Genomic DNA, 18,875 nt, shown 5'->3' with positions numbered 1-18,875 from the left:
TGTCACAATTGTAAATAAATTCTAAGTAATGCTTTTATATAGCAAACTTACCTGTAGAACTCCTCAAGGCTAGTATAGTTCAGAAGAACGTAAGGAAAAGCAGACAGGCTATATCCACTGTCATTTATTTTCAGCCACTCCATCACCAAGTAGTCTAAATGTGATGTCATGAAGTCTTCTATACTTTTATAGCCAAAAATGTCAGATACTTTTTTCAAAACCTGAAATGCATGAATTAAGATTGCGAAAATAGCGTAGGGAGTACATGGTACTATGGCAAACTGACAATATTACACCTCCATGTGTACACCCCAGCCTTTTAATGAATTATTTGTGTAACTCAGCTCCTGTTTAGCATAAGCCATTTTACTATTTGTTTTGCCATATCTCAGAAGAGGGCAATCAAGGAACTACAACTAACCCACACAAGTTAAGAAAGGATGGTCAGTGCCCATTTTGCACAGTACAGACTGTGTACAAAACCAGGAAGCAGTGAGCAGAAAAAAAGGATAAAAGGAACATGTGGACTTAAAAAATGACTAGCATGAAAGGCTGAAGTATAAACAGCAATAATTTCAGTACACCCTTGTGAACTTCAAAATAGAATTCCACACAACACATACCATCTTCCAATACTCTGCATTTATTTTACATATTTTCCACATAGGAAAACTTGCTTCCACTGGGTAGAATGATTTTTCTAAATGAGATCTGCAATATTCAGTGTATAAAAGTCTATTTGTATTTCAGATCTGTGCTTTGAACATACAAGATTTACCATTAAAATTGCCTTTAATGATTTCATTATTTCTATGTAAGTCATTAAATATAAAGACAAATTAATTCAGTTACGTAAGTACCACGTTAGTCATACCTTTACAATATTTAACAAATTTCAATACTGAGATAAACATTTTGTAGCTTCCAATTGTAACCTACCCTTAATTTATAACCTAAATATAAAATAAAATGTTAGACTTGCCTTTTTCACAAGGTGAGGTTCTAATCCATTCTCTTTCACAGACTGGCAAATAGCAAACAGAGCTTGCTTTTCACAGACTGGACTGCAGCACAGAACCATGGTTATAAGCATCAGAAGAACTGCTTTTCCATTACCCTGTTTGTCCAAAAGATCTTCAGGACTTACATCACCTCTGACCTTCAATAAGAAATTACGAAGAACTTGGACAAATATTCTGTTAAAGCAATTTCCTAGTTAATAAATGATCATAAATAATTTAAAATTAAGGGCACTGACATAAATACTGCTGAACATGTCTAGTCTCCTTCTTTTACTCCTTGATGCACATAGGGAAGAACTACCTTGCCATTCAAATGGAATTCTCCTCACTTATTAAGGCATGGTGTTGCCAGGTAATGAGTTTAAATAAAAGCAACAAGAAACTGCAATGAAAGGGGAGAAGTTAACAGACACTGCCAAGTTGAGGGGACAGAACAAGGACTCAAAGCAACACAGAAACAAGACGATGACAAAGAGCTGGAGGTGACAGTACAGAGGGATGAAACAAGATGACAGAGATGAGGCCTCAGCAGCAAGGCCAGGGTACACAGCAGGCAAAGGGAACAGAGGAAAATGGAGCAGAGAGACGACATGCAGGTAGATAACAGCATGACAGAAAAAAAAGGAAAATGTAGATGAAGTAGATGACTTAGCATGGTAGCAAGGAAGGAGGAAAAGTGAAAGACATTAAAAGAAAAAGTAATAGTTAAAAGAATTCCACAGTACTATACCACACCACTGTATTTCCAGTCACTGCACTGAAGTGTAACTTTTCCTTCACTTCAAGGTTCTGAATAGTTCAAAATTTTAAGCAAATCTCAATTTTGTGAAAAAGCTTGCTCTAATACCACTAGAAACATGATCCTTCTGAAATTTACAAATTTGGTTTTATACTGTGTAAACACAAGATTTAATTTACATTGCCCCTTATTCATTATTTATATGTTTTCTAGATTATTGAGGCTACATTTTTCTATGATTTTGAAGTGTTACAGTACTGAGCCTGCAACAACAAATAGTATGATACAGAAGAGCAGTCTGAAACATACAATTTACAAATTTACAAACTTCTAATATGGGTGAAACTGTGAGTGACTGGATGAGAAAGGAATTTCCTATTACTTTGTTTCACCATCTCAGATTACCAGAAGTCCAGAAGAATTAATGCTTCTGGAAAACTAAACATGATCATGTTAAAAGTAATTTTATTCAAAAGATCAAAACCAGGCAAAACTAATGACTAGATGTTGGTACCAGATTGCTCATTCCTTCCTGAACTCTGAGATATGCATTCTCAAAAGCCTTTTGCTGGAGCTTCAGGGGAAGAGGTTTTGACATTCCAGAAGAATCTCTCTGTTTCACATCTTGAAACAAACTTCAAAAAAAAAGAATAATAATTATTAGCGTAGCACTACAGAATTACTGTATGTTGTATCAATAAGGTTCTGATTTTCTGAATATAATTATTTTTGTCTTTATTTCCTTATATTGATTTTTCTTTACTTTCTTCTAGAGCAGTTTCTTTCTATATATCGATCCCTCATATCACAGAATAATTGAAATATAGACAAAGTCTAAACACTTCAACAAAATTTGGTAGGCTTTTATAGTCTGTCAAGATTGAAGTTCCAGAAGTATCGAGAAGAGCAGCTATGCAGTATCCCAAGTGACTTAATCCCAGTTAAGTGAAATGAAGCATTATTCTTATAAACAGAAAAAATATCTACATTATCACCTGGTAATTGACCTTGCAGCAAGAATGCGAACTTGATGGTGACTGTCTGCAAGGAAATGTGGGAAAGCATCGCTCACAGGTAGATCTTCATTTTTCACATTAAGGATCGCCCACTTGCAAAGAGGATCAACCTGAAGAAAATTAATATTGTGATTTAAATGTACAGAAGACACACAGAAATACGCAGAAGATCTTTAGACACTGTTTTAAAGTACATCTTAAGTAAGTATTGAGTATGCTAATGAATGCCAGAAAATCTGGGATTACCTCAAGCAGGGTTTTCATGCAGTTTAACAGGGCCACTCTTACTGATGCTGTGCATTTCCCTCCTTGAGATAAATGCCTAAAACAAGGAATACTCGATTAAAGGAAAAAGTTGCCCACAATTTTAAGAAACATTCTAGCAAGTTAGCTTCTGCTGCTCACAATTGATTCTTTTGTGCTCCATGGGCATGTTTAAGAGAATTTGACATTTTAATTGGTAACTGCAAACAACATTCTTTTTTGGTTGCTGAAGTTATCACTTGTTATAATTACTGATGCAATTCAGCATAGAATCAGTCTTTGTTTATACACAACAGTATAGTGTTTATTATTCTAACACTATCTTAAGGATTAATTTTTTTCTATAAATATAGCATGACACAGAAAATCAGAAAAATTAAATGCTGGATAAAAATTCCACAGTACACACAAACAGCAACACACAGCAGCACTGCAGTCTTCTTACTGATAGCAAAGATAAAAACTAAAAATCAAAAATTTTATGTCCAACAGACTTCTGCATTAAATAACATACCAAAAGGCTCCAACAACTGTCAAAAACTGTCCTTTGGCATTCCCTGTCTCTTCAGCATGTTCATCCAACTGGGTCAACCCTACTGCTATAGGGAGCAAATTATTTAGGATTACTTTACAAACTTCTTGATCTCGACGATATAAAGAACACACAGTACTGTGAAAGAAAGAAAGAAAGATCTTGAAAAAGCCACCAAATCTCCTCAAAGGGATGTAAAACATGCTGAATAGTTTCTTTCTTACGAAAGAGGCTTAAGAAGCATATCAACATCGACTGCAGGCAAGAGGTGTTCTTCAGTCGGGAGCTCCTTCAACAGGATCAAGTACTGTGGAATAACGAAACCAAATGGAATAAAATACCCAAATGGAATAAAAAAAGCAAACAAAACCAAAATGCAAAATAGTACTTAAGAAAATAAGTCTACAAAAAGAAAAATGAGGAAACTTTTTTGTTAAGTCTTACACAAAACCATGCAGCAAAGATTGCTATTGTCAGCGATTGCGTGTTAGATTGGTCACCTTTTCATGCAAACACCGTCACACAGTAATATAGATAATGAAATTCTGAGATCTGGCAGTGAAAAATATTTCCCTTTTAAACCAAGCCACAGATATTATTCTACCACAGCGACTATTTCTAGTTCTTTAACAAATAATTAATGATAAAGGCAAGATATTTATATTTCTTAACTCTTTTATTTTCTGGCTTACAAATTCGAACTGCTGTTTTCCCAACCACAACACACTTCAAAAACACCAAATGTAGCCATTCTAAGTCTTCTCAGGAGACTGATGACAGGAGGAAGACAATATACAATTGAGAAGACTATGCAAATGTAGCAACAGTACAATGACAGAAATGGGCCTGCTGTAAAAACCCCTCATACTCACCATGTGCAGATGCAGTGGCTTAGTGCTATCAAAGACACTGCCTTCAGTCAGCATTAACAGCCTCCTCCGAATATCAGAGGCTCGGAAGCTCACTGTCTGAACTCGGACTGTAGTCACACAAATACACAAGAACCTCACAATTTCAAGGAGAAGCAAATCCTGCTTTGTCAACTGTTCTTCAGCTAACGGGCTCAAAGCACCTAGAAATAATATTTTCATGTAAGAAATGCTTCTCCAAGGACAGTAGAAGAGGTGGTAACGTTTTAGGTCTTTACAAAACTAATATAAGTTCCCAAAAAAGATAGAGTACAAGCAACCTTTATGTTCATTTGTTATTGAGCAGTTAGGGCATTTGAAGTAAGAATTTAAAACAAAAGATAACATCAGTACTTTTAGCCCTTAACAGGAATAAACAGACAGACTCATGCTCCTGTCCCTCTGAAGGTCCAGATATAGTGTCAAGAATTATTAATCAGCAAAAGGAGAAAAGTTAAATAGGACTATTTTTAAAAGAATGAAGCACAATCTGTTGAGAGACAAGTATTCTACAGACTTATTTTCTAGTATTTTCCTTGCCAAAACTTCTGCCTGACTTTGAAAAAGTTAGTTACAGCTTCTCTTCTTGCATTATTTTATTTATAAAATAAAAAATAAACTTCTCTTTTCTAAATGAACTAGAACACTTCATTAACATCTTTAAAACACTGATGAAAATTATTCTTGCTTAGAAAGTACCTGGTTCAACCACCACCTGCTTCAACTACTAATAAAGGAGCTCAATTTTGCACCCCACTACCTTTCAAGCAAAGAGATATTTGCAAAAACAAGCTTTTGGAAGTAGTTTTGGACATAGGGAATACTTACCTGTTACACTCTGCATGTCACCAGATTCATTTGTATCACTGATGTCAGTCACTGAATGATCATCAAACAGATCATCAGATACCCAGTTATCTACTTCCATTATACTCTCCTCAGGATCATTCCTGAGATCCACTTCTCCCAATACATTTGGCTTTCCAGTAACTGTCATCTGACAAAAAACACCACATCCTTTTAAAGTTGGCTTTTAGGAACAGATGAAACACCACAGACATAGCACAAGGAGAGACACTGCAGTTTCCCAGTGAACTAGAACAGGTGAAGACGTAAAGGTGACGCAGAATTGATGAATTTCATCCTTTGTGATAAACCTGTTTCCTATACATTGTCTAAACTATTCTCTTTAGGATAGACTCTTCCTCAGACAGATACTGACCTCTGCGTTTTAGATTCTGCCAAGGACAGTGTTAGTTTTTTAAAAACACTTCTCTTTGTAAGACTCACCAACTTCTCACCACACTTCATAGTTACAGAGAAATGAAAATGAGTTACGTGACTTTTTGCGGGAACACTAATTACTACTTTCCCAACCAGATGACAACACAAGGCAAAACCCCCAGCTCTTCCTCATCTGAAAAAACAAAGGAACTTTCCTACCCAGACCTGACTACAGCACAACGTGCCAAAAAGAGAAGTTTTAAGAATTGTTCTAAACACAGTGATGTGCCACACTTCCACTTTTCCCAGCGAGAAAGGAGTTGTTTACAGTTAGATTTAATACCCACATAATAAACACAAAAAACCCCCTCCTTTGCAAGTGCATTAAAGTTAAATGTCATGTGTTATAGAATTCTTTTGTATATACTTCTACTGTAACAAAGTATTATAAAAATGAAAAATAGCATAAATTCGTTTTTTAATGTGAACTGGAATGCTAACCTTGATCAAATGTTATCCATCTGCTCTTCTTCTTACCCTAAGTCTGTGTTCAAATGCTAAATTAGAAATGTTTCCGGTTAGGAATTCTCTATAAAACTCAATGTATTTCAATTTATGTTTTTCAATAATATGTATCTCATTTGGTTTGCTTCCAGATTATTGTGCTGTAAAAACAATCCTCTCACAGAAGAGCACTGCAATCAGAAACAGACAGAATGTACCTACCAGATTCTTGCAAATATCTATGAGATCATTCATAAATTTTGATGTTAACAAACGCAGGAATATATTAGACAGCATCTTATTAGCACTGCTCTGTAAGGAAGCAAGATGTACAGATAGATTAATTTTTTTTTTTCAGGAATTATAGGTATGCTACTCAATTTTCTGAACTCATTAATGAAGAAAGAAATTAAAATTTCTATAAATTTTACCTTGGTACAATTGCACAAACATTTAGTACACTGCACTATCAAAGTCCTCAGCATGTTGATCTGGGTATCTTCATTTAGTTTGTTCTTAGACTGAGAAATGCTTTCTCCAGCATAATGAATGAGAGACTAGTAAAAATATAACACAGAAACTTCAGTGAAATGCCCTTATACATTGACACTTGTATAGCACACACATAAAGACAAAAGGATACGATTCCCATTCATACATTCTCATTCATACAACTTTGATGTTCATAGTGTGCATCATTTAATCCACATTTTTTCGTGATTTTGCTCAAGAAGTGACAAAACCATAGCCTAGACATGCTTGAAACACTAATATTTTCATCACAAAAGAAAAATATAGCATATCTCCACAAAGTGTAAGTTTTGGGTTTCTGTGTTTAAGCAAGAAACCACCTTGGATAGTAGCAATAATAAAAATAATAGCAATAGCTGTCTTCATACTGGTTTGAACTATCAAATTATCTCAAATTCCTGAATAAAAGACCTATATATGAAAGGACTTGATATCCTATAATTAGTCCTTTGTCTACATGTCAATGACTTCCATTTTTTTGAAAGGTGTGACTCAGAAATGTATCAATATCTAGAATAATCTCCACTGCAAAACTCGTGCCTTGGCAGACTGACAGAATTTCAGTGACTCCTCTCCTTCAGCAGCAGTGGCATGCTTAAACCTCCCTAAGCTGCCTTTTTCTGAGGAGATACCTGTGCTCTGAAAATGTGTCAATACAAACAAAATTTTATGAATTAATTTATATTCAATGCTTTATTTCATTTTTAATAGGTCCCAAATGCATTACTGCTTACCTTAGCATTCTGGAACAAGGCTGACTTACAGGCATCCTCCTCTTTAAAAATACCGGTGTAGCAATAGCAACCCAGAACACCAACCAAGAGACTGACGCATCGGACAAGGTGTTCAGCAGCAACAACCTTAGACTAAATCAAATACACCGTATAAATACCAGTGCTTCATCACCACAAAATACAGAATCCATATACTTTGCCTTGAAAACAGATTGTTTGGGAGCACAAACGTAAGGATGTAACAATAATTTCTAACTTACCTTAGGACCACAACTGCTTAAAAGCTTTTCCGACATTGCTAAAAGGCAGTTCTCCAGTGTTTCCCTAAGATTTTGGTTGATGGCAAGTCTGGAACCAGTCACATTTTTATCTGTAACATTTACTGCAAAGTTAGTGAAAATATCCATTTCATCAAATGTTGTCTGCAGGTACAGCTCTTCAACATCAGAAAAATTGTTTTCTTCTTTCCCTTGCACGTGTTGCTCACTTGAAGAAGAGACACAGTTTTTATTTTAGCAGCCAGTGTATAACTCAAAAGTCTTAAAAACTATTACTTAAATACAAGAAATATACAAAAGCAAAATAAAATATTTTATCTTTTTGTGCTTCCAAACCCTGGTTGACCTTTACTTTCTGACATGACTTTCCCTGTGGAATGGACACTACCATTTTAGTTCTACCTGAACTGTAAGAAAACATGAAGCCTGCACACAGATCACACCTTCTCCTTGGCTATTACAGACATTTCCTATCTATCTTAAAGACTATTTCAGCGTAGTCATTTCCAAATAAAAATTTAGAAGAAAACATACTTCTCCTGCAGTTACGGAGCAGCATCTGCATTGTGTTAGGATCCCTGACCTCAGCCTGCTTTACACAGTTGGACCAGAAATCCACAAAACCCCTGAAACTAGTATTTTTAACTTCTAGTAGGTAAGTTTTATCTTGCATCCAAACAAGTTATACACATTTTAATTTCATTAAGAAGAAACAGGATATAGTCCAAAGGCTTGAAGACATGCACTGGTGAAAGGTGCAGCAGCATTCCCAACTTAAGCTTCTCTAATGATTAACTTAAAAACATACCATTTAGCCTCATTTAGGAAAAAGATTATGGCAGCTCTGCAGTTCTTCATTGTAAGGCTCACAAGAATTTTTTGTAATACAAGATGAGGAAAATCACTGTAAAAAAGAAAATTTCTTTTTATTTTCTTGCAATCAGACAAGGTCTTGGGATTCCTGAAGTACACCCGAACATTAACCAGACTAACAGTGTATCTTCAAAGAAATGTAAGTTTTCACTGAAGATTTCTAATGCATAGGTCACATATCTGCTATGATATGGACAGATAACCAAATTATATCTCCAGAATGATATTTTACAGGAAGCTTAAAAACCCTACAGACTCTGCTTAAGCTTTAATATAATACATTTTTCCCTGCAGAATTTTTTGTGTTACACAGTGAGCTTACATGTAAAATTATGCCACAAAAGCTTTACCTGCAGAGCACAGGAGGCAACTCTGCACATTCTTCTATTTCTTCCTCCAAACAGCTGGACAGGAGCCATTTCATTATTGCCTCCCTTAACACAGAACCCAGATTTCTTTCAGAATTATTCTGTTCCATTCCTATGTCCAAATTTTCTGGCACTGAGCAGGTAGACATCACTAAAGATAAACAACATACAGCAGAACTGCAACAAAAATGAAACGGGGGATTTGTGAGAAACCATGTGGTATTTGTTGATCAGCACTCTACAACAAAGCCAGTATTTCTGCATGCACAGGCAGCATCAAGTACATAACCAAGTCAACAAGCATGCATATTGGTCAACTCCCTCGTTAAAATCTTCGCACTTTCATTTTTCTTGGCTATTACAGACATTTCCTATCTATCTTAAAGACTATTTCAGCGTATTTATTTCCCAATGAAAATTTAAAAGAAAACATACTTCTTAACTTCAAAAAAATCAACATTTATCTGTTAGTCAGATTTTTAAATTTTCAGTCCATTTTACATTTTAGTATACTCTAAATGTGAAGATGCTTGCCTCTCCTCTTCGGCCTCTGCTTTCAGTCTTACTATGTATTTATGATCATATCAAATGCTTTGAACACTAATGTGTGCAGTTCCCAAATAGAAACACAGTCACAACAACAATAATATTGATTAACACAGTGGTTTTGGTTGCACAGTGAAGAGAAATATGAATCAGACACAAAACACTATCCTTGCTTCCATTTTACCTTGAAGGTTTGCATGCAGGTCCTGAAAATATTTTCCAGAGTTCTTTATCTGTTACAACAAGGTTCCCTTGAATCATAGCTCCAAGCAGCCCAAAGCTCTCCGCTTCAATTTGCTGAAGGCTTACACTGCGAATGGTCAGAGTCCAGATCTTTGCCCAGGTTCTCTGGAGCTCCAGCTTGAGGGTGCTCTTCAAATCAGTTTTCTGGTTTTGACACAAAGCTACCTCTGTGAGACACTTCAGCACGTATGGGGTCCTTTCTCCTCGGCGCTGCTGAGGCAGTAACTGATGAAGGACATTGAGCAAGGCAGGCAGCTCACTGTTAGGAAGACTCATGGGATACTTGGATATTAACTGACTTGTAATCTGTAACCTTGAAAGCACAAAGTGAAGCAATTAATACCAAATACACAGAAATTTGTATTTTCAGAAGGAACACACAACAAAGCTTTCTCCAATTGCCATTTCTCATTTATACTTTGCAGTATTGAGTTGATTTGTTTACTATCAAAAGTTAAAGATTCAGTATTTCTACCATTTTTACTTGTATAGACTGCTCATCTAGCCTCACTATCACTAACAATTTCCTACAATTCAGAAGTCCCTTGTGGCAAACAAAATACCCCTCAATCAAGGTCCAAGGAAAGAAGCCAGGCCTTGGAACAGTTTTCAGGACAAGTATTAAAGAAAACTGTATGAACTAGTCCAAAATGGCCAAACTCTTAATGGTTACTGTACTACGACACAGCCAGCTTAAAGCAGGTTTCCAAACGCTCTGACACCAAGTTCACTGCTTAGATAGATAATTACAGCATGTGCAGACACCCAACTTAAATGCACAGCATATTCAGGAAGAAGGTTAAATACAAAAAGATGTCTGGAGTGATATGTTTTCCATGCAAAGATCTTATTACCAAGGTATGACATCAAAATCCTTCTGGGATCTTTGCACGTTGTCTCGAATGACCCCCCAGCCAAGCTCAATCCTCCTGCGCTTGTTTGGCACTGTGCCCTCACAGGACTCTCTTTGTGAAACAGCATATGACTGGGTAATTTCAAGGACTTTGGTATCCTCTGTAAAAACCTTTCATAAAGAGAAATTAAAAAGTATGCAAATTTTAAAAAAAGCAGCAGTATTTACATGAAAACTGAAATGCTTAGAGCCTAACAAGAAACACTAGTGAAATACAGTCTAATACATTTCTAAACTGTACAGAATTAACAAAACCCAACAGAACACAGACAAAAGGTATAAATATTTCAGCAAAACATACAACTTAGTAATTATACAGTCAACCTTATATTCAAATAAAAATGTTACCTGATGACAAATATCAGCCATTAACTCAATTAAATTTTCCTTTACAGCAACATTACGTGAGACTGAAGAATACTTCCCTCTGCTACTGATGAGATTTATTTCATTCAGCAGCAGATCATACAGGTTATGTAAGATGCTTTGCCACTTTGTTAAGTCATATGCACCTGTACATGCAAAAACAATTAAAAGATAGCATGTATCACCCACTCGATACAACATGTAAACCTACCTAGAGAATGCAAATACAGCCAAAATATGAGTAAGGCACACAAAAGTTCAACAAATGCAGGCATGAAAAGCAAATTCTCTAACGGAGAATGAATAAAGCAAAGAAAGTGAAAAAATGAAAGAGAACTTAATCAGCATATACAAATAATTAGGGTAGGAATTAAGTTTCTTATAAACAAATCTTCATCTAACTGTAAAGAACACATTTAAAAGGTAATGGATAGATTTGTACAAAGTATAAAAAAAAATTAAGCTAGAACTAAAATAGGCCATTATAGAGAAACATAATTACTGAGTTATATTCTCTGAGCCGTTTTATAGTGTAAGTCAGACTTCACTGAGAGTAGTAATTTCTGGGCTAAAATAGACCTGGTAAGAAACCAATACATGTGGCAATCTAAACCCAATCTAAATTATTATTTCCTATCCCCAAAGACTTTGTATCTTCATTTAGCAATTAAAACTGCCTTTTGATTAAAAGACGCCCCAACCTTTAAAGGACTTAACACAATTAATATGCTCTTAGTCAATAAAATTTGAAAACTCCTTTTCACTTTCACTCAATATTAATTTACACCATAAAACTACTGACAAATAATCATCACTACCATTAATGTTTCCAAGACCCAGTATGAAAATTCAGAGTTGGCACAATAATTTGAACAACCACATGCAGCAGTAAAAAAAAGAAGAAAAAAAAAAAAGCTTTTTATTGTACCTCTTCCCTGAGTTTTTGCACCCTTTGGATGATGAATATGAACTTGGAGACGAAATAACTCAATTATTGATTCTTTCAGGGAATCCTTTGGTCTATACTGAGTCCATATGTAAAGCACTGTAGGCAAAATTTCTTCCCCTACTTTGCAAATCCGTATGCGACAGTTGTCAGCAAATTTGTGGCAGAAGATATTCATAGCTCCAACAATATGATCCAGGCCTGCAGTGTTCTTCTCCTGCCTGTAACACAAACCTAACACCTGAACTTCCAAAATAACTTATCTTATTTATTTTCACAAGAATTGTTTAAATGTAAATACTAGCAAGTAACAGCATTCAGAATACTATTTGCCTAATAAATGCAGAAGTTATTAGTATTTTAGAGAAGTTATTCAATTGATATTCAAAGACAGAAGAAAATATGTCTGAAGAAGTATTACCTGTTATTACTGAAGTCTAATCCCAAATACTTAAAATAAGTTATTTTCTAGCATACAAAAGGAGCACTTCCAACATACCTTGCAGACTGCGTTGCTTTAGAAAAGAAGACAAGCATATCGGAACTCAACCCATCAGTTTGGAAGCAGTACCCTCTCGTAAGTGTGTGAATTATCCTAGCCACTAAGACTCTATTAATGTTCCCAGATGATTCGAGGTATAAATGGGCATACAGGGTCAGCAACTCTGCAAATGTATTAAAAAAAATACAACTGAGTATAAACACATATATTACAGAGGATTACATTACAAAATGTTGACACAAAATATTGCATTAATGATACAGAGACCACCACTCTCTGGTCAAGAGCTGGAATCCATGTTCTTACTTTCAGCAGCAACAGATTCCTGATTTTATATCAAGAATATATTTGTATTTTTAAATAAAAAACTGACTTCTCTATTGTACCCCAAGAGTTACAAGCAAGCATTAAGGTGGAATCACTAGAAAGGTTACAGTAACCTTTAAAGGATGACATACCCCTCCCTTAATAAAAGCAACTTGTTTCACTTAACGGATTAAAGTCTGACTTCCTCTAGATTTATGGCCTTCAGCCCTGCCTCACCTCAGTAACTGAATTCCACTGTGCTCCTTATGATCTAATGTCAACATTTCTTCTGTCACATTTGTGGCTTTTGCCCATACACAGACTCCGCTAATTTCCATGTTCCTAAAGAAACGAACCACCTCTCAGCAACCCCCCCTGGCTCCCCATGCCTGTGCTCTCTTCCAGTGACACTCAGCCTCAGTTTCCCTTCTCCAAATCCTTCAATATCTGTCTTCAACCTCCCTGGCTTCTTGACCCATTCCTTCTGTCCTGTTTACCGCTCTGAACTCCAGCTTCCAGCCTCCTGATGGGATCAGTCCCTGCCTTCACTTTCTATCCCAGCTGCAGGCTGACAGCACTGTGTCATTTACGCACCTCATTGGCTCCCAGTCTCAGGCAGGGCCCCCATGCAGTTCCAGCTTCCTCCTCAATCATCCAGTTCTATCTCCATTGCCAAACTGTACCAAATTATTTAACTTTGGCGATCCCACCCTCAGGCTCTTTAATTACCCAACCACATAGAATCACAGCATCACAGAATGGTTTGGATTGGAAAGGACCTTAAAGATCATCCAGTTCCAACCCTGCTGCGGGGACAGGGACACCTTTCACTAGACCAGGTTGCTCAGGGCCCCATCCAACCTGGCCTTAGACACTTCCAGGAATCTCCCATCCTAAATGATTCCATCTCAGTCACTCTGCTTTGCCAACCTTCAGCAGTTTTTCTTGCCTCCCCTTTCACGCACAGTACCACCAGACCCCTCCTCCAAGTTCTTTGCAGGTTTATTTCTATTCTGTAGTTAATGAATTAAGCCCCTCTACTCAAGTTACAGAGCAGAGCATTTCCAGAAATCCAAACTCTGACTTCAAAGCACTACACTATGCAAATACAGACAGTACTTTTAAACTTTCTCCACACTTGCACACACAACACTAAACAAACTGGACCGTAAAATTTCTAATACCCTTTTTTTCTCTTCAAAACACTTTTCTTTTACATCAGTAAATGAAAATAGGTGAGTTGAGAGCTTAGTACATGTCAGATAATTCAGAAGACATAAACATTCTTCTCCATGCTGAAAAAATTAACTGTCTTGGAGTCAAATCCAATCCCCTGAAAAGTGAAAAATTATCTTTGCATTTCCACTTAGTTCGGCTTGCATGCTAAATCATTATTCAACTTTTACATCTATTTCCCCCTATTTAAATCGTAAGTTTTTCAGTTTTTCTTTATGTATGATATGTGCATATAGCGACTCAATTTTTTTTTAGGATTTCACAAGCCAGAAAAACTCAGATAATAAAATTTAGCAGTAATACATTAACTATATCAAAACTACACCAGCCTGTTCTTAATAACTTGCAAACAACTGCACACCAACACCACTTCTACTGAGGTGTTCTCCAGCACACACATTCCATGGAATTGTTACACGTTAAGCTCTGTGCAGACCATGCATACATACTGTACTAAGTACATGTTTCAGCAAGCAATAGACAAACAGTACACAGAAAGGAAAAAAAAATCAATTCCTAATCTTTGTTGCTTTGTTTATTTCAAGTGTAAGCCCTCAAGGCTGACACTGCTTTACTCCATATTTTGTGTACTACCTCACACAACAAGGCATCAAACGAATTAAAATGCATCTAGGACATGCTTCTATAAAAGGAAAAGACATTTCTAAGTAGGCTCAAAAATGTTACCTGACCATTGCTGCTGGGATATCTCACACCAGTATTTCCTTACTGAGAGGATATCCTTTAGGAGTATACTACTACAGTCAGAACCATAAGCAGCACAACTTGTTGGATCTCTTATAATTTCCATGACATAAATCAGAAGTTCCTGACATTTCAGCCTGGGTCCTCCTACATGAAGAAACAACATGATACTATTTAATTAACTCAAATTCTAACAAATAAATCTGTAATTAATTGTTTATAAATGTTACTTAATTTAAAAAAAACCAAAACAACAGAACCCCAAAATCTACAGTTCTGAGACAGTCTATTAGGAAATCTCATCTTAAACTGTTTCTAAAATATAAATTACCTATGGGAGGGTATATCAGTTATAAACACATTGAGTAATTAGAAAAAGGCACTGTGAACATCAAAAAGGGCAGAAAAGGAGCACAAAGGACTGATTCACATTAAATAGTAAACATCTGGAAGCAAGTAAGATGAACCCTACATTGGTAACTTAACTTCAAAGTAAAAATTCAAAGTTGAAAGCAAAGTACCAAACCAAACCAGTAACTACATGATAATGTGTATTACTGACTTTTATTAGCACATCTGATGAAATATTTGACCAAACTTCCAACTTCTTGTATCTTTTTCTGTCTGGTAGTTTGGGTTGAAGCAGATGCATTTGGTTTTGTCAGCTGCAGGTTTTTAAGCTCTTTCTGAAAATATTTCTGCAAGACACTTCAAAAATTAAAGAGATATTAACCAAGGATCTGCTCACTTATGACTGAAGTAAAATAGGAAAATGTTCTTTTAGCCTAAAATGTCAGCTCCTGTTCTTCTCACTATTCTAATGATCAAAGACGAAAACCAACTGAAATATACTACAGTCCAAGCATGACAAAAACAGTCTATAAAAGGAGATGTAAGTTTTAAAGATAACCCAGAAGCAACTTGGTGTAGGGACCAAACCTTCCTTAAAACTTTGCATTATGCTAAACATACAAGTCAAAATTAGGAAAAAAGCAATACTAAGTCTTTTTATTTATGCTGGAACATTATAAAACAAAATAGTAGGAAGTACTTACCATTGTTTTACTGGGGAAAGCCTTCAAATCCTATTTCTTTATCAGTCAAAGTTAATACATGGATTATATTTTCAATTTATGAATAACTTAAACCTTTCACTTTGTCACTGTAAGTGTTATAGATTTTCTGGCCTACTATTTGAATTCAGTTTAGAGTCTCTATTTTTGTATTTCTCCCGTGTATTTCTAATATACTACTGTCTCTAAAGCAACATACAAAATTTATCAAAGACTCTTTATGAAACTTTTGGTACACGTGTGAAACAAAAACTATTCCAATGCTCTCCAATTAAAAAACATAATGGAAAGCTCACCAGACACCATTCTATGAAAAGTAATAATTCACATAAACTTTTAACATGAATTTAACACTGGTTCAAGCTGCTGTAAGAACTTAGCACACTCATGCTTAGTCCAATCTTATAGTACACCTGAAGCAGACTGCATCAAAGATTAGCCTCTACAAACCTCAGCACATCTTTTTTACTTCATGTCACAGTCCTTCTACTGTGTCTTGAGGAATTCAGCAACACAAGAAACTTTAACAAAGCTATCTGTAATCTACTTAAGAACTGTACACTGAAAATTAGATGCAAAGGATAATTTTCAGTAAAAGAAAGTAACTATTATTTTGGCAAGAAAAAGCATCTACCCAATTAATAATCAGTTTCCTAGCAGTTTTCTGCAAGTGTTAAGTGCAGCACTTTTGTCCATTTTAAATTGACTTCCTTTAGAGAGTAAGATAAGTAATGTCTTGTTTACAAGCTGACAAGGAGTCTAAATCAATATCCAGAAAGATAAGCATTAAAATAGGCCTGACAAACAAAAGAATGATGTCCCATTTAAGCAAATTGTGACCATTCACAAACAAAACCAAGAAACTACCTAAACACAGCATCCCAGTTGAGTTGCTTCCCTTGTTTAGAATCAGAATTCCGGTCCAGCTGGAGAACTGTTTCAGAATCACGGAGAAGTCGCTTGAAATTTTCAATTTCTTTCTGAAAATGTATTACAAGAAGAATAATTTTTTATGATCCCCTTCATTGCTAATTGAGGTACACACCCCAAAAGAAAACTTGTTACCCTTCGCTCCACAGCTTTCTCATTTTCAAGGCGACGACAACAAACAAGCAAATTGTGTAATGCAAGACTCATGGTTCAGCTTAAAGAAGAGTCATTTGTATCTGCAGACAGAAGAAATAGATAAAACAGTAATTATTGAACACACTGCCAAGTAAAAGAAATGGGATTGCAGTATACTGAAAGTCCAGTATCAAACAGAACCACGATGTTCAATGTTCCACTGAAAATCTCATTTGTGTCTGGGTCAGTCTTATTGCTTGCAAAACTGAAGCAGTTTCATGTCAATATAATCTGTTCCCACAGACAACAGTCACAGAATAAATGCAGAGAACCCCTTCACACAGCTCTGACTTCCTCCCTTTTTATGAGTGCTAACTGAGTAGAGCTGGGCAGACAACTGGGAGTGCAGTTATAGTAAGAATGACAGAGCTGAATACATTCTGGCAAGCAGCACTAACTTTCAGTAGCTCTCTTAACCTGACGCTGCCAGAAGGCAGCACTCGGAAAATGCTCTTCCTCCCTCACATTGGACATTTTCATAGGGTATGCACTATCTGCTGACAAATCCCCGGGGCACTCAACATGTCAAAGGATGATTAAACATCAGTCATATGAAAAAACCAACTTTTTCCTTTTGTAATCACTTAAAATTATGCCTCTTCTTCCTCAACAGAGGTTGGAATTAGCTAGACCTTGCATTACATAAAATGATGCTGCTGCAGATCACAGCCATGACATTCTATATAACTTTCATGCTTCTACTTTTACACCTTTAAAGCAGACCCAAGGGAAACCCTGTTTGGTAAAGACAGATCACACAAGCTGGAAGTAACTCTAAGCATATGCTGCTGCTGTAATAAGTAACGGAGAACAGGCAATCATGACGCACAGCACTGCATCTTGACTGCTTATGTGAGAATATAAAAACAGCCATTTAGACAAGCAAAACTTTAAATATCTACTGTCTTAGACTGCATTTATTTCCTTTGACTTCAATCAAGATCAGGCTGAAACTAAGTATGATCAGAGGTTTGGTGACTGATAAATGTGTATGAAAAAAAAAACATTTTAAGTGTGAAGGCTGCCTGTACAGTACAACTGCACTCATTAAGTGCTCCTTTACTAGTTTCATAGAATCATGGAATATCCTGAGTTGGAAGGGACACACAAGGATCCCCGAAGTCCAATTCCTGGCGCTATGCAGGACACAAGAATCGCACCATATGCCTGAGAGTGTTCTAACAGCTCTTGAACTCTGGCAGGTTGGTGCTGCGACCACTTCCATGGGCCAATGCTCAACCATTCTCTGTCCCTCTGGTGGTTGGGCACTGGAACAAAATAAACCCAACCCAGCAAGCTTGCTGCTTTTGCTGGAAACGAAACAGAAAGAAACTTGTTAAACACTAATGGCGTCTGAAGTGCTTGATCGGAAACTGTGGCAACAGGAGTCGTCTGCTGTAGGGCCTGGGCATTCAAGGGGAAGACGGCAATCCTCTCGTTTGTACTTGTTGGTATTTCAACAGCCGTAACAGCAGCACTGAAAATTCCCAAGAATGAATCCACCTACTACTTCTTAGTTACACGGTTTTCCAACTAGCACATGACGGCCACCTTCACCCCCTACATAAATTACACAAGGGAAGGAAGGCGTACCAAATAACACGAATCACGGAGAGAGGAGCTGGCTAAGCCGCTGCGAGGTGCCCCAGCACAGGCGGACACGCAGCGCCGTGCAGCAGCTCCGGTCCCCGGCAACCCCGGGCCGCCGCCGCGCCCGCAGCCCGCGAGCCGCCCCTCAGCACCCGCAGCCGGGGCCGCGGCCGCCCCGCCCGGACCCGGGCCCCTCACCTCGGCCGGGGCGCACGCAGCCCCGCTCCCGGCGGCGCGGAGCGGAGCGGGGCTCGCGTGTGGAAGCAGCGGCTGCGGGCGGACCTGGAAGCGGATGAGCGGCCGCGGCGGGTTCCGGCGGAAGGGGCCGGGC

General features: G+C 37.1%; 1 protein-coding gene across 3 annotated transcripts in view; it reads right to left on the bottom strand.

Moving 5' to 3' along the window:
- The window catches only part of ATM (ATM serine/threonine kinase), a 59,985-nt gene extending 41,138 nt beyond the window's left edge, over positions 1-18,847 (bottom strand). For 2 of the 3 annotated variants that reach the window (XM_039564473.1, XM_039564486.1), the window contains exons 1-25: positions 18,743-18,847; positions 16,895-16,995; positions 16,697-16,809; positions 15,319-15,464; positions 14,739-14,903; positions 12,507-12,672; positions 11,990-12,228; positions 11,044-11,207; positions 10,637-10,806; positions 9,724-10,095; positions 8,976-9,170; positions 8,561-8,656; positions 7,735-7,960; positions 7,475-7,606; positions 6,641-6,766; positions 6,432-6,521; positions 5,310-5,478; positions 4,446-4,645; positions 3,798-3,880; positions 3,556-3,711; positions 3,024-3,099; positions 2,757-2,887; positions 2,276-2,396; positions 983-1,159; positions 52-221 (exon numbers count right to left, since the gene is read on the bottom strand). In XM_039564473.1, the coding sequence (XP_039420407.1) occupies positions 52-221; positions 983-1,159; positions 2,276-2,396; positions 2,757-2,887; positions 3,024-3,099; positions 3,556-3,711; positions 3,798-3,880; positions 4,446-4,645; positions 5,310-5,478; positions 6,432-6,521; positions 6,641-6,766; positions 7,475-7,606; positions 7,735-7,960; positions 8,561-8,656; positions 8,976-9,170; positions 9,724-10,095; positions 10,637-10,806; positions 11,044-11,207; positions 11,990-12,228; positions 12,507-12,672; positions 14,739-14,903; positions 15,319-15,464; positions 16,697-16,809; positions 16,895-16,966 (3,755 nt within the window). In that variant the 5' untranslated portion in view covers positions 16,967-16,995; positions 18,743-18,847. Of the gene's footprint in view, positions 1-51; positions 222-982; positions 1,160-2,275; positions 2,397-2,756; positions 2,888-3,023; positions 3,100-3,555; positions 3,712-3,797; positions 3,881-4,445; positions 4,646-5,309; positions 5,479-6,431; positions 6,522-6,640; positions 6,767-7,474; positions 7,607-7,734; positions 7,961-8,560; positions 8,657-8,975; positions 9,171-9,723; positions 10,096-10,636; positions 10,807-11,043; positions 11,208-11,989; positions 12,229-12,506; positions 12,673-14,738; positions 14,904-15,318; positions 15,465-16,696; positions 16,810-16,894; positions 16,996-18,547; positions 18,677-18,742 lie in introns of those variants that run through there. The other variant, XM_010400560.4, reaches the window with a different exon arrangement.
- Positions 18,848-18,875: the final 28 nt, after the last annotated feature.

Source organism: Corvus cornix, chromosome 1, assembly GCF_000738735.6.
Source record: "Corvus cornix cornix isolate S_Up_H32 chromosome 1, ASM73873v5, whole genome shotgun sequence".
Taxonomy (NCBI): Eukaryota; Metazoa; Chordata; class Aves; order Passeriformes; family Corvidae; genus Corvus; species Corvus cornix.
The sequence above is the reverse complement of the archived record's forward strand: the minus strand, read 5'-3'. Positions and strand labels throughout refer to the sequence as shown.